Source organism: Microcaecilia unicolor, chromosome 2, assembly GCF_901765095.1.
Source record: "Microcaecilia unicolor chromosome 2, aMicUni1.1, whole genome shotgun sequence".
Taxonomy (NCBI): domain Eukaryota; kingdom Metazoa; phylum Chordata; class Amphibia; order Gymnophiona; family Siphonopidae; genus Microcaecilia; species Microcaecilia unicolor.
In genome coordinates this window covers 259,812,077-259,828,401 of record NC_044032.1, presented here as the reverse complement: position 1 = coordinate 259,828,401, position 16,325 = coordinate 259,812,077, and the positions used below count along the sequence as shown (strand labels likewise).

At 42.7% G+C, this 16,325-nt stretch overlaps 1 protein-coding gene across 1 annotated transcript in view; it reads right to left on the bottom strand.

Moving 5' to 3' along the window:
* SMC1A (structural maintenance of chromosomes 1A) overlaps positions 1-16,325 on the bottom strand; it is a 96,662-nt gene that overhangs the window by 17,548 nt on the left and 62,789 nt on the right. The window contains 11 exon segments of the mRNA XM_030194028.1: positions 809-965; positions 1,053-1,163; positions 1,698-1,851; positions 1,990-2,135; positions 2,230-2,371; positions 3,096-3,202; positions 3,748-3,864; positions 3,963-4,100; positions 4,213-4,359; positions 4,719-4,898; positions 5,005-5,190. Of these exon segments, the coding sequence (XP_030049888.1) occupies positions 809-965; positions 1,053-1,163; positions 1,698-1,851; positions 1,990-2,135; positions 2,230-2,371; positions 3,096-3,202; positions 3,748-3,864; positions 3,963-4,100; positions 4,213-4,359; positions 4,719-4,898; positions 5,005-5,190 (1,585 nt within the window).

Genomic DNA, 16,325 nt, shown 5'->3' with positions numbered 1-16,325 from the left:
TCCTCTTCTGCTAACTCAACTCTGAACCATGCAGGACACTATAGACCCTCGCAGTTCAAATTTAGAAGATGAAAGCAAGCAAAGCAGAGAAGGATGTGGCCCAATATGCAGCTGTTCGCCTGCACAGGAAGGAAATTGTGCAACTGAATTTGCACACAGAATCCCTCCAGGGGTATTACTACTCCAATATTTTTACTTATTTTCCCTTCAGTGATTATATTAAATTTGATTGTGTTACAAGAACAAGGGGCTCCACCTCCATTATCCTTTGCACCAAAATCTGCAATCCAGTGAGGACCAGATTTAAAGTAGTGCCCCCTTGTGTTATTTCCAGGACCAGCTACTCCATTCAGCAGTTACTTATAGTAACATTTTACTTCTGCCATGTCCTGAGAATACCTGAAATGTCCATAATTTGTCAGCATTTCATATGTCATCACAACATCCTGGTCAAGTGGGTACTGACATATCTCAATCGCTCTATTCTTCTCCATCTCATATTTCTATCCATAGAGATTCCAGAAATTAGTCTATGATATCCCAAGTGCACAAATGTACTTTGATTGGCAAAGCCCATTATTTGAAGAGGGCACATACCATCCTGGAAACACAAGCTGTACTACATTCAACAGGTTTGCAGGGGGGCTTGTGCAAACTCCAGAGCTACATTACATGCAGCAGTTGTGTTTACGCTCCTAGTCACAGCATGCAAGAAATATGAGCCTAAGAGGGCCTCATTACACCCTCTTCAGTACAGCAGTTTTGGAGGGGGGAGGAAGGGGAAAAAGGTTCCAGAAGAAAGGCTCACCATCCGAAGTCTCCTGGAACTTATCCCGCACACTCTCCAGCTTCTCCATGGCCTTCATGTTGGGTGCAGAGATGCGCTGGAGTACGCTCTGCTGTTCATTCAACTTTTGCTGCAGCGCGTTCATCTCCTGTTTGATGTCATCATCTGCCACGGCATCCTATGGGAAGAAAGGGAGCAAAGGTCAGAGAACAGACGTGAGAGTAATGTGTACAATGCAGGAAATCTTGACAGTGACTGATTGTACCTTGAGATCCTCAGACAGATCACTGTAGTCAATCTCGATCAGAGCCTCCCGGGCATAGACTGTAGATGTTCGCTGTGAACTCCCTGCAGGTTCATCCCCTTGTGAGCCACCCTGCAATATGCAAACATACACCTTTATTATTCTCTTTAAGCCTTGCAGTTTTCTTCTCTCTTTCTGCATTTTCAGTTTAACAGATACCAAAACCTACCAGGTCTTCAGCATCAATATCTTTTATTACCAAATACAAGGGGTTCCCCCCCATTTTAGCCAACCAATATAGCCCAACCAATACAGTTAAAATTAGACCAAGGCTTCATCAAGAACTTGGCACATGTAAATCTTAATACTGGCCAATAGATGTCGTTGTCATATAATGGTGAAACCTCTTCCCCTTACAAATCCTCAGGGCTGTGACCACATCTTACAGAACATTTCCAGCCAGAGGAGCAGAACCAGATCCATATCACTCTTACAGTCACTAAACTGAACCCAGAGACAATTTTGATAAGCATAGTCTTTGCCAATGTGAAAAAATAGCTAAAGAATGGGAAAACTCAGAAGTACACTGAGGAGAGAATGTGCCTACAATTAAATGCAAGAGATGCTGCTGCCTAACACAAACAATGGAGTCAGTGCAGACATTACCTCTTCCTGACTGATATCATCCATGGTGCCCTTGCAGAGTGGCAGCTTGATGTCCTGCATCTTGCAGGCCTGTAACAGGTTGTGGCGGTCACTGCGCTTCTGCTCTAACTTTGTTTCAATGGCTGTAACTTCCTTCTGCAGGTGAGTCATCTCCCTGAGGAGAAAGGCACAGCATCACACATACTTTACAGATATGTCATCTCCCTAATCATGTGGGAAAAACAAGGGGGGATGCAAGAGGGTGTGATCTCTCTTCTCTTACACAAATGGATTAGCCAAATATATTACTCACTTGTTTGCCCCACCCAACTTCTTGCGGATCTCCTCCATCTCATGATTCTTGTCGCTGACTTCAGATTTCTTGGCCAGATGCTGGTTTTTGAGGTCCTGCAGTTGAGCCATGGTCTCATCAATTATCTTCATGTGTCTGTGCTCCTCCTGTCAAGAACAAATATAGTGTGCTCAAAATCAAAGGGTTCTCCTACCATGAGAAATCTCTCACCCTCTACCCTCAACAAAGGTGCAAACAAACCTTTTTCAGCTTCTCAATCTCATTCTCATCTTTCTTCACAGTCTGCTCCCAGGTTTGCACCTTACCCTGGTCCTCTTTAAGCTGGTTCTTTTCGTAGTCCAGCTGGATTCCAAGCCGGGTCTTCTGGTTCTCAAACTCAAGCCTGCAGGGAGAGGTGAAGTGTGCTCATGGTGGAAAGCAGATGACAACAAGAACAGAAGAAACCAAAATTCGCAAAGGCGAAGACACACAGGGAACAGTGAAGATGACTCAGAAAAATCCAGGGTGCGATGATGCTGTGTGGTTTGAGACAGTTTATTGACCAAGACTCAGTTTATTGACAAAGACTCGATATGGCCGTGTTTCGGCTTTAAGGCCTGCCTCAGGAGTCTATACATAAGAAGTAAAAACATATATAAATAAAATATGCTAGTAAAAACATCAATAACCTATAATTGTAAATAAATAAACTAATAAATATTCACATGTTACATATTCAAATCACATATTATTAACAACAAATGATTAACAAAAATGGTTTAACACAGAGAAATTAAAGAGATGTTTTATAAAATCACAATGACATGTTAATAAACAGATTAGGTTACTGATGTTTTTACTACCATATTTTATTTATATATGTTTTTACTTTTTATGTATAGATTCCTGAGGCAGGCCATAGGACCGAAACACAGCCGTGTCAAGTCTTGGTCAATAAGCTCTCTCAAACCACACAGCATCACTGCACCCTGATTTTTTTCTAGGTCATCTTTGCTGTTCCCTGGGAGAGCAGATGACACCATGTATACTGTCCCTGAATTCACAGAAGGAAAGAAAGGAGGAATACATGGAAATAAAGAAGCCCAATGTTAGCCATATTCACCTACCTCTTTTTTGCTATCTCATTCTGCCTCTTCACTTTCTCCTCTTCAAACTCTCGGATGTTTCTGACACCAATCTCTCGGCAGAATTCCTCAAATACCTCGTCTTCCACCTGCAAAGGGAAAAAGCATGTATATGTGGTACACAAATTCTATTGTCTCTTCCAGGTTGGCTGAAGGCTGTGATGCACTCCTGTCCTCAACTCTCCTCTCTGCAGATCCTCAGCAAACCCAAGTCTCCTTCATGACTTTCAGCTCCTACCCCTTATTCCTTTTCACTCAACTTTTTCCTCTTTTAGTTCTCCACTCATGCTTATCCCCTACACCTTTCCCACTCACTACTGCCCAAATCTTTCTCTTCATTAGATTTAATTTCACATTCCTGACCTCTCTCTACAACCTTCTCCATCCTCTCCACTTACTCTCACCTGGCTCACCTTCTCCTTCATGTCTCACCTTGCATGGCTGTCCTCACATACTCATTCCTATCCTTCCCACATTGCTGACTGGCTCTGCAGTCTTCTGTTCTCTCCATTCTCATTTTTGTGTTTATCTTCTCCTTCAGATTGCTTCTTGCGCTCCTGTCCTATGCCACACTTTCCATTTGCTTTCTCCTTTATCTTGTGCTATCCTCAAGCACTTGCTCCCAATCTCTCACCTGGTTCATCTTTTCCTTCAGGTCCTTCATTTCACGTTCCCGGCTCTGGATAATTCTTTTTATGTCATTGATGCGAGGCCCAAAATTTGCCAGTTCACTCTCCAGCTTCGATTTCTCCTAAAAAGGAAGAAAGGAGGTGAGGATGCCACAGTTTTAGAATATAAGCATACCTTTTTTTACAAGGCAAAGGAGAAAGACAAAATATTATATAATACCTGGAGATTGAGTGCCAGGTGGCGGGTCTTTGTCTGTTCTAAGTCACTTTGGGAGTATTTGAGTCTCATCTGTAAGCCGTGGGCTTGCGATTGCACCTGCCTCAATTCTGCCTCCTTACGCTTTGCCTTCATTTGTTCCTGTACATATCAGAAAAGATAAATAGATAAAAATAAAGGGCTCTTTCAATAAAATGCAAATAAAGTATCTAGGAAGCATCCCCCTTACCGCAGCCCTCACAGAGCTTCTCACCTTCAATTCCTCAGTCAACCGCTCTTTCTTCTCTTTCAGTTTATCTACAGCCTTTTCATCCCACCGTCGTGCCTTAGCTTTCAGATCACTGGCCCCACCAGAGATCACGCCTGACTTCTGGAACAGTGTACCATCTAGAGCCACTGTCTGAAAATCAGAAAAGAACATCAGCAGATGCCTCCTCTTCTATGACACACCAGTTTTGGAAACAAAATATGGCTTGGAGAGTGACGGGACAGATTATGGGATAAAAGTCACCTTTTCCAGGGGACACCTAACCTGGGCACAGGCAGTGGCTGTATGCAAAGGAAGAAATTACTGGGTCATACCTCTCAAGATAAAGGAGGAAAATGACTACAAGCTGAGAACAAGGAACGGAGTGGAGAACATTTTATGTCAGGTTAAAAAAGGCGGAATGTGACGATGACCCAGTATGATTGCATGATAATGCCAGGATATGAAAATTAAGAAAGTCAGGCAGAGTGTTTCTGCAAGCCAACAATTACCTTGTGTCTCTGGTGGCCCCCAAAGGCAATCCTCCGGGCATCTTCCACATTGTCACACACTAGGGCATTTCCACAGGCATACTGCAAGGCCTTCTTGATGTGTGGAGGCTCATAGCGGATCACATCAATTACCAGCTTGGCACCTTTCAGCTCCCGAAGCTTCTCATCGGTGGGTTTCACCTAGAAAAATAATAGGCATCAGGTCAGAGAAACGGTGTGACACCTCAGCAGTCAACACATCCTGTCCCTCTTCCCCTCTTCCCTCCAACAATACCAGGGCTGTTACCTCCAGATAATCAAGGGGCAAGAAGGTCTCAGGCTCTCCCCGCTGTTCCTTAATATACTGGATGCAGTCTCTCCCAGTCTTTTCAGAGTCCACGATGATGGCATCCATGTTTTTGCCCAGCACCTTGGTGACAGCGATCTGATACTTCTTCTGTGTGGGCTGGCACAAGTCAATTAGCCGTCCATACTGTTAGGGATCAAGAGAGAAATTCCAGTTACAAAAGGATAGAGTAATGCAGATACCACCATCAGCAAAATAGATACCAAATACGACAGCAAATAACACCCGTGAAAGCCAATCTAATCTGGCCACTTTTTTTTTAATTTTCATGAAGTCTTTATTGATAAATGTTATACAACATCAGAAACATAACATATCATGCAGATCACATTACAGTCCATTTAGGCAGAATACCAATCTCTGGGAATGCTGCGAACAGATTGTACTAAACATGGTAATATTCCCATTGTGAACCTAAGGAACACAACTTACTGCATTAGTGCGATTATAGGACTAATCAAAATAACCATACTAAAACTTCAGACTTTATGGTTTTTTAATATTCCCCAACTCCCCCCCTTCCCCTACCCCAAAGAACCTTATACCATCCCCCATCCTACTCTTCCCTCCCCCCCCCATCTGACACCACCTTGACCAGACATCTATGAATTTATACATGAAGAGTGAAAGGATCCCAGATCTTATGCCATCTACACAATTCATTGCATCTTTCCGCTAATAATCTTTCCATCTCGCAAACATGTCTCAGCTTTTGTATCCACCAAGTTAGCGGTGGGGTTTTAGGCTGCTTCCAGTGAGCAGCAATTACAACTCTGGCAGCGCTTATGGCCTGTTTCAGGAAGGTTTGCTGGGCGCATGGTAGACCCGCAACACCTGCAGAGAACAAGAAAACAGTCGGGCTCCAGGGTATCTGGCAACCCATCCACGTCTGCAGTCTGCTACGTATCGATCTCCAATAAGCACCAACCTTCCTGCATGTCCACCACAAGTGTCCCGCTGTACCCTTTACCCCACAGCCCCTCCAACACAGCCCCGTCGTTGTGGGATAAATGCGCTGAAGACGCTCAGGAGTCAAGTACCACCGATATAGCACCTTAACCGCATTCTCCTTAAACGGTACATGAGACGACACTCCCACCGCAGCGCGCTCCATTCTCTCCCACATCGCCTCCTCCAGTTCCATGCCAAGCTCTCTCTGCCAACTCTTCCTATGGAGTGTGTGGCTCGGTAACTATTAACAATGTGATATAGGCGCGATATCAGACCACTGGTCTTATGTGGGCCCTCACAGATAGCCTCTAGCGTTGATTGTTCTCTGGACACTACCTCCCGAACTGCCCGTGTCTGAAGGAAAGAGGTTAGTTGACAATAGGCATATTGGTTAGCCCCCACTATCGGAAATTTCTCTAGAGCCTCTGAGTAGGGCAGTAGCTTCTCTCCCTCATACAGTTGACCCCACATGCGTAAGCCTCCTGCATACCAACTTGTGAATATTCCTTTTGTCATGCCCGGAAAAAACAGTGGATTATAGGCTATGGGGGAAAGACGAGAGAGTGTGGTACGTCGATGTGGAAACATGCTATCCCAATTTGAGAGGGTGACATAAATAGAAGGACACAAACCCTCTTCCAGAGACCTGAACGAACTTGGGAGCCACATAAGAGCCCCCAGTGGTCTTGCACCCAGAGTGTATTGTTCTATCTGTACCCATTGCCGATCTGGGTAGTCTTGAAACCATTCCACTGCCGCGCGCGCCTGGACTGCTCTATAATACCAGGCCAAATTGGGCACCCCCAACCCACCTCTCTTCCTATCCTGATACAGTACCAAGCGCGCCATTCGCGGGCGTTTTCCCGCCCAAATAAAGCGCATAATTCGGTCCTGTAAATTTGCTAAGAATTTTCGGGGCATTTTGAGTGGGAGAGCCTGAAAGAGATAGAGCAGGCACGGCAAGACATTCATCTTTACTGTTGCTATTCGACCAAACCAGGAGAGGTCAAGATCAGCCCATTTACCCAAATCGTCAGTGATAGCTCCCCCCAGGCCCTTGTAGTTTACAGTGAAAAGGTCCACAAGGCAGGCCGTCAAATTGACCCCTAAGTAACGAATACTCTTAGTGGCCCACCTAAATTCAAAAGAGGATTGCAACGTTCCCACAAGCTCCCCCGGGAGAGTCACATTCAATACTTCCGACTTGGACATGTTCACTTTAAAGCCCGACACAGTCGAATAATCCTCTATCTCCCGGAGAAGCTCAGGGAAAATGGACAAAGGGCGAGTAACAAACAACAACACATCGTCCGCGAAAAGTGATAGTTTATGCTCTCTCCCACCTATAGAGAGTCCCGAGATATTTGGATTAGTTCTAAGCCTAGTTGCAAATGGTTCCATAACCATTGCAAACAGCAGGGGAGACAGGGGACAACCCTATCTAGTACCCCTATGTAAAGGGATCATTGCAGAGTTGCCCCCATTGACTCGAATACAAGCTTTAGGGGAACTATAGAATGCTTGAATTAATCTGGCCACACTTTTGCAGATATAATGCCTTAGGTCACAAATGATCTATGTTGATCTGCATAGTTCCTTATAAGGACTGTGTTGATGTGAGCAAAATTTTTCTTTGATTCAGTTATATTATCTTGTGAGCACTACTTACTACAGAAAAATGAACCATACAAAGAGGTAAGCAATATTAATGTATTTCCACTTGTACATCAAAGATGTACATTTCCCAAAGCTGACATATTTCAATTAATAAATTGAAAATAAAACAGAAATTACTGTTACCTGCTATTTTTTTCCTTTAGTCCTACCAAACCAGTCCAGGACCTAAAGGTTGTGCCCATCTACCAGCAGATGAAAATAGAGATCAAAGACCTGCGAGCTCTACATTATAAGGTACCCAGGTAGTCTTAGGTCTTCAGTATTTTATATGACAAAAGCAATGGAGATTAAGCATTTTCCTTTCTTTTGAATTATAGAATTATACAAGTTTCAAGAAATATTTTATAAATTCTACATCTATGAAATACAAAGCTTAAGCAATCACATTTTTACAGATAATAAAGATTCAGCAAAATAGAGTAACTATAAAAGGTTAATTATAAAATGAATTACTATCAAGTCCTCAATAAAGGAGAGGTTTCAAGGAGAAAAAAAATCAGGAAAAAATACAATAAGGATAAGCCTAAACAGGTGATATCTATCTTTGATATGTAATAATTTCAGTGAAAGCTAATATTACTAATAAGTGCCACAGCTGAAATCCTATCTGTCAATCTTTTAGTAGCTAGAAAGGAACGAGAAAGATGAGTTAACCTGGAAAACTTTAGTTATTGGTTTCTTCGCCGTGAAGTAGCATGCCCTTCTTGGAAAATCCCTTCTTTAATGAGTTGGAAGCAGCGGATAGGCAATGTAGATTTAATGGAACAATTTACTGCCATGCTTGAAGGGAATTGCTATTGAGCCTATAACTTGATCAGATCATGCACCCCCTTAGGATACAGTTTCCCTAGGGGTTCCCTGAAATTCTATCACAAAACGTCTAGCCACCTGCCTGGGGTTAACCCGTTGCCACTTAGAGGGTCTATCACCTGCACAGGTCTGGTCCGCCTGCAACTGCCACTTGTGCTCTACACTAGCACCCTCTTCTTACCAACTGGGTCACAACTGCCTTTGGGCGAGTCTCCTGCTCTCCAATGTCCCCAGTGATTTCTAATTTACTGGGGCCACACTCCCAGTGGTCTCACAATTCCCAGAAAGCACTCACAGACCCAACACACAAACCACCAGGATTTTTATCAGTCCAGACAGAGAGGCAATAAACTAAATATTATTGTCTTTAAAAAAATGAAACAGTGGAACAAAATAGTGTAATTAGCAAACAATAACAGGTAACTGAAATATGGGTCAACTATAACACAACTAAACATCTATATACTGCCTAAACAGTAACTGGGAAGATTAGGGCATATAATTCACGGAGCCTCAGCAAAGAGATCTGTCTCTCTTTTCTCCCAGGCTAAGACTGAAGCAAAATCAGTACACTCTAAAGGAAATGAGCTCCTGGGCCAATCAGAGCCCAGTCAACAAGATTTAAAAGTATACTGTTGCTTGCTTTCTGCTTGTGTTAAAGAAAAAGAACAGTCAGTTCCCTGTAACAGGTTTATAGAAAAGAAACACCACTTGCTGGCCAAATAGGAGAAATACACTTCAGGACATAATCAAGACAGGAAAATATCAAATACATTTTACAGACCAACACTGTTTCTTCACAACCTGGTATATAATTTTGGAAATTAAATGAAAGCTAATAGCGGATGTTGAACTATAGCAAGCTATTTAAAGGGAGATCACCAACTATCTTGAGAATAATGCCAATGAGGGACAGTGCCTGGGGAAAGCATGGTAGCCAAACAACTTAAAGAATATATAAACAAATTCTCAATATTACACGAATCACAGTCAGGTTTTCGCCCCCTCCACAGCACAGAAACAATACTACTCACTCTCCTAGCCAAATTCAAGCAAGAAATAGCAATAGGCAAAATATCCTCTCCTCCAATTCGACATGTCTAGTGCATTTGACATGGTAAACCACAATATATTAATAATAGTACTAGATAAGTTCGGGATTGGTGGAAACATACTTAGCTGGATCAAGGCTTTCCAAACCACAAGAACATAAGTAAAATCAAACTCAAACATATCACCATGGAAAGCAGACTGCGGAATACCACAAGGATCACCGCTATCACTGATCCTCTTCAACCTAATGATGACCCCACTAGCCAAGTCCTTGTCCAACCAAGGCCTTAACCCCTTCATCTATGCAGACGATGTCACAATATACATTCCTTACAAATATAAACTGACAGAAATCACTAACGAAATCAAGATCAGCTTGAACATCATGGACTCTTGGGCAAATGCATTTCAACAAACTCAACAAAGAAAAAACACACTGTCTTATCCTCTCATCTCAACACAGCGCGGACAACCCCACAATTATCAACACCCCAGATTACACCTTCCCTCTCATCTCAACACAGTGCGGACAACCCCACAATTATCAACACCCCAGATTACACCCTCCCTATCTCAGACAGCCTGAAAATCCTCAGCGTTACATTGGACCACAACCTAACACTACAGAGCCAAGTGACATCCACAACAAAGAAAATGTTCCACTCAATGTGGAAACTCAAAAGCGTGAAACAGTTCTTCCCGAGGGAAACATTTTGCAACCTGATACAGTCAATGGTACTAAGCCATTTAGACTACTGCAATGGAATTTATGCGGGATGCAAAGAACAAACATTAAAGAAACTTCAGACCGCTCAAAACACGGCAGCTAGACTTACCTTTGGAAAAACGCGATTTGAAAGCGCAAAACCCCTCCGTGAAAAACTACACTGGCTCCCAATCAAAGAACGCATTGCTTTCAAAATCTGCAATATGGTTCACAAAATTATCGATGGTGAAGCCCCGGGATACATGACAGATCTGATCGACCTACCAACTAGAAACACATCCGAATCAACACGAACGTACCTAAATCTGCACTACCCAAGCTGCAAAGGACTCAAATACAAATCAACTTACACATCCAGTTTCTCCTACATAAGCACACAACTGTGGAACACATTACCAAAAGCCTTGAAAACTACGTACGACCACCTAAACTTCCGGAAAAAACTAAAAACTAACCTGTTTAAAAAGGCATATCCTACCAATCCAACATAAATGCCTGATCTCTGCAACACAACAAAACTAAAGTATGTAATGGACATAACACAACTCTTCTGTTGTACGATTTCCTAATGTGACTGTGCCACATGACTTTATCTTACAACAATATCACTTTGTATTTGTTTACACCGGAGTCTGCAAACACCTCTCCGGTACTATGTAAGCCACATTGAGCCTACAAATAGGTGGGAAAATGTGGGATACAAATGTAACAAATAAATAAATAAATAAAATAATATGGGATTGTTTAAAATCTATTTTAAGGGGCAAACTTATAAGCATAGCAGTGGCCAAAAAAAGGTGTGACTATCTAGAAAAGGAACACCTGCACCAGGGAACAAACGGGTTGCTATTAGCTGAATTTTTAGTCACTAGATGAGAGCTGAAAGACCAGAAACTGGATGATATTCACTTCCAAGTATTACATTTTTTTTTTTAATTTTACTTATTCATTATTTCAATATATCATCACAATACGTGAGTATGCAATCGGCATTTATACAAAAGGCAAAAAAGAAAAAAAAGGAAATATCATTAACAGCCTTTCTGTCCACAAGTTTAGGAAATTTGGAATCCAAGAATTAGAATTTAAAAATAAAACATCTCTCTATATAAAAGGCAACCCCAACGTTCTGAAGCCTCCACGGAAGTTGAGGCGCCCGAGATATCCGGTGTGCCCTGGAGTGTCTGCACCGCCCTCACGTCAAAACGTCATGACGTCGAGGGCGGAGCTATAACACTCGGAGGGCCGAAACGCGAGGCGAACGCGAACCCCGAACAACGCAAATAGCTCGGAGGGACGGTCTGCACCGCCCTCGCGTCAAAACGTCATGACGTCGAGGGCGGAGCTATAACACTCGGAGGCCCAAAACGCGAGGCGAACGCCAACCCCCAACAAGGCAAGTAGCTCGGAGGGACGGAGGGAGGGGGCCCCTTGCTAGCGCCCATTTCATTGCGCTCAGAAACGGGCATTTTTTCCTAGTATAGCAATAATTACGAACTAATGGTTGCAACCTCTGGATCAGACCCCAGCCTGCATTTAGGGAGGGCACACAACATTCAATTCCACTCTAGCATCTAGAAATTCTTTTAACTGTTTTGGGTCTACAAATTGAAACTGTTTACCCTCAAGCATTACATTACAATAACAAGGAAAACGTAATATGAAAGTTGCTCCCAGTGCCACCACCCTAGGGCGGAGTTCCAGAAAGGCCCTCCGTCTCATCTGTGTAGGCCTTGAGAGATCAGAAAAAATACGAATTTTTGAGCCCAAAAACAGATTTTCTAAGTGTCTCAAGTAAAGCCTTAATACGGCATTCCTATCAGGCTCCAGCACAAAAGTAACAAGCAGAGTCAACCTCTGAGTAATTATCTCCAATGAACTTTCAAGGAAAGAAGTAAGATCCATTCCTTCCCCTGCTATCGGGGGATTTTCTTCCACCACTCCTGATGTAATAAGCCCGAGTAAGGGGAGGCAGTGAGTCCTTATCCATTCCAAGAATATCGATCATATATTTTTTAACCATATCCAAAGGGGAAATTAAAGGCGATTTGGGAAAGTTAAGAAACCTGAGGTTAAGTCTTCTAGCCTGGTTTTCCAGGTACTCCAATCTTTTATGTAGGAAATTATTATCCTTAACCAAAGCCGTTTCTACAGATCCCATTTGTTGAATTTTAATATTCAGTCTCCAAATCTAAGGTTTGCTGTGCAGTCTTTTGCGCCTGAAGCAGGGCAGCCTCAGAAAGAGTCTTTATGTCAGAAGTATTCATTTTTAAAGTAGTTTGCATAGAAGTGTGAATGCTGTAAACCATGTCCCATAGTGACTCTAATGTCACAGTTGCTGGTCTATTCACACCACTAATGACTGGAGAAGAGTGAGGTTGATCTTCAACACGAGCAAGTTTAGAAACTATGTCCTGGGGCAATACCTTTGAAGCTGATTGTAACAATAGCTCTGGGTGTTGAGATTCAGCCTCCGTTACTGCAGACACTCCCTCAAACAGATCGAGCTGCCCCTTCGGCTTCCTTCTCTGTTAGAGCTGCCAGCAACTCTACTCCAGGCTGGGGTGGAGCAACTCGTTCCACGGGGCTCAGGGAAGCCCCGTTTCCATTCTCAATCGACACCGAAGCGCCGAGAGTTGCAGAGGGGGTCGAAAAAACCCTGAGGACCTGGTTGCTGTCTGAAAAATTGCAAAGTTGTCTGCCTCGTCGCCGAAGAAGTCACAGGAGCTGAGGGATGTTCCTTCACTTTTCCCCTCCGTTTCCCCATATTTGATGAGGCGACGGAGGCACCGAGGAGGACCTACAAACAGAGCAACTTCCAGGAGCTAACACAGGTGCGTCCATTCACCCAAGTATTAAAATTAATGCAAAACCATTTTGAATATGGGAATAAAGCCAGTAAACGTGTAGCCCCTAGATTGAAGGGCTGAAAACATGCAATGAAATGCTGAACATTAAAAAAGCAGGGAATAATAGTGAATGGCAATACAGCTATTCGCAAGTGCCTTCTGAAATTTTAAGAGCGCTATAGAACAAGTCATACTACTTCAGAGGACCAGCTTAAGGATTACCTTGATAACACAGGAGTGGGCAACCATGGTCTGAAGGCCACAACCCAGTCAGGATTTCAAGATATTCACAATGAATATGCACGAGATTGATTTGCATGTACCGCTTCTATTGTATGCAAACAGATCTCATGGATATTCATTGTGGAAATTTTGAAAACATGACTGGGCCCTCAGGACCATTGCTGCCCACCCCTGTGATAATGCTTCCCTTCCATCCTTGTCTCTTGAACTCAGTGAGAGATTTAAGCCCGTCTCTGAGGGGGAAACAGTTGTTGCAATTAAAGCCTTGCCAGCAGGATGGGCCCCAGGAGTAGATGGTTTCACAGGGAAATCTTATAAACCTTTAGTGCACAACTAGTGGACCCACTCACAGAAATGTTTAACTTGGTGGAAATTCTAGAGGATCTGCCACCATTCCTTCGAGTAGCGAGACAAAGATCCGTTGGCGTATGGCTCCTATTGACCAATTTCGTTGCTAGGAATAGACTATAAAATTTTTGCAAAGATTCTTGCTGAGGGTTAAAACAGTGATGTCGCATCTTGTGGTGAAAAACCAGGCATGCTTTAGAATGGTTGCTCAGCTTCTGATAACATCAGGAAGGGTTAAAACCTTTTCCGATATGCACACATAAGTATTGCCATACTGGGAAAGACCAAAGGTCCATCAAGCACATCATCCTGTTTCCAACAGTGGCCAATCCAGGTCACAAATACCCGGCAAGATCCCAAAAATGTACAAAACATTTTATACTGCTTATCCCAGAAATAGTGGATTTTCCCCAAGTCCATTTAATAACGGTCTATGGACTTTTCCTTTAGGAAGCCGTCCAAACCTTTTTTAAACTCCGCTAAGCTAACCGCCTTTACCACACCTGCAAACCCCACTGCTTGCCCTTACTATTGATAAAGAAAAGGCCTCTGATAGGGTCTAATGGCCCTATTTGTTTCATATTTTGCAGAAGGTGGGTTTAGGAGGCTTGCTTTTTTTTTTTTAAACATAACAGATTCAAACATTTTATTAGCCTCCTCAAGCCTGCCTTAAAAATCGGTGGTAGTGATGTTGGTGGAGGGGGGGGGGGGGGGGGGGGGGGGGTCAGTATTTTTTTTTGCCAAGATTGGAGGGCTAGGCAGGGCTGTCCCCTTGCCCTCTTTTGTTTGACTTAGCCATGGAGCCATTGGCCCAGAGTATTAGACAGAACAATGAGACCACAGAACTAAAATTGGAAGACAGAAACTTGTGACCTTGGGCAAATCACTTAACTCCTCCATTGCCCCAAGTAAAAAAAAAAAAATAATAAATACATCTTGTGAGCCTTCTAAGGACAAAGAAAGTACCTGCATATAATGTGTACAGAACTGTGTACGTAGTAGCATTATATAAATGATTAATAGTTGGTTTTTTTGCGGATGATGTCCTGTTGACATTCTCTAAACTTAAGGGCTCTTTTGCAGGTTTATGAAACAACAGTCCCCCCTAAAGAGATTTTAGAATTGTGATAATTTTTCCCTTCATGATGGGCCAAATCTTACATTAAATATCTTGGTATTAATATTTCCTCCTCCTTGCTTAAGTTGAATGATTACAACTACTCCCCACTGATTCAGGGGGGCAATCAGGGAACTGTGCAGATTGAAAGGCCTATATTTATCATGGCTAGGGAGTGAGTGAACGATATAAAAAAATAACTAGATTTTTATATCTATTCCAAACCCTATCCACTGATATTCCAGATTTTTTGTTTAAAAAATTACATAAAATATTTAAATTTGTTTGGCTTCACAAAGAGACCAAGGGTTGCAAGGTCTATGCTTCAGCTACCTTGGTCAGTTGGTGGAATGGGAGTCCCCAACTTTCAACTTTATTTCAGGCAGCTCAATTGAGATCTCTCTGTGAGTTGTTAAGGACAGACCCTAAGATGTGAGTATTGCATGACCAAACCTCAGAAGCAAACCTGGAGCTCCACTTGATGTTCTGGAAGTCTGTGCATGACAAATATTTGCCAATTCACTCCTATGCTAGAAAACACCTTTCAAATTTCTATGAAGAATAACTTCTTAAAGACTGGTACCTATTTTAAGAGAACATCTCTTTGAGACATGCTGGGCTTTGAAACAGGGTTTGGAAAGAAAGGGCTTACAATAATAATAATAATTATTATTATTCTTTTATTTGTACCCCACACTTTTTTCCCCACTCATGGCAGGCTCAATGCGGCAGGCAATGGAGGGTTAAGTGACTTGCCCAGAGTCACAAGGAGCTGCCTGGGCTGGGAATCGAACTCAGTTCCTCAGTTCCCCAGGACCAAGGTCCACCACCCTAACCACTAGGCCACTCCTCCACTCCAATAATAGGTTAGTTCATTGGAAATGTGGTTCTCTCATTTGAACAGTTCCAAACTGAATATGGGATCCGGAATAAAGATAGATTTAGGTTTCAATATCTTCAATTGCGCTCTTTTTTGAAGCACAAGGTCTTAACAGAATTTTGCTGAAGAATCAGACCTGGCTGCTCTCATATATAAAGGACCCTCAAAAGGGTTTTTCTCTCATGTCAATTTATTCTTAGCCCAACAATGCTCTGGCATACAGAGGTTTTGGTGGGCCTGGGAGACTTGCATATACAGCTAACTCTTAAGGGGTGACAGGAGATAGCGGAGGGCTAATTCAAAGAAGTGATTATAAGGCATATTTTCAAAGCACTTAGCCTTCCAAAGTTCCATAGGTTTCTATGGAACTTTGGAAGGCTAAGTGCTTTGAAAATATGCCTCTTTATGTTCAATGTTAGAGAATAGCTATAGACCCTTTTATAGATGGTATTAAACTCCAATGGCACTCACAAAACTCTTCCCAAGGGCTAATGTTGATTGCTGGAGACTGTGGACGGGGTGATTGTGCATCCTTGAGAGGCATCATTGTTTGGGGATGGACTTTAAGAAACAAGGTCCTTCTCTGCTCTATGTTTTATTGGATTG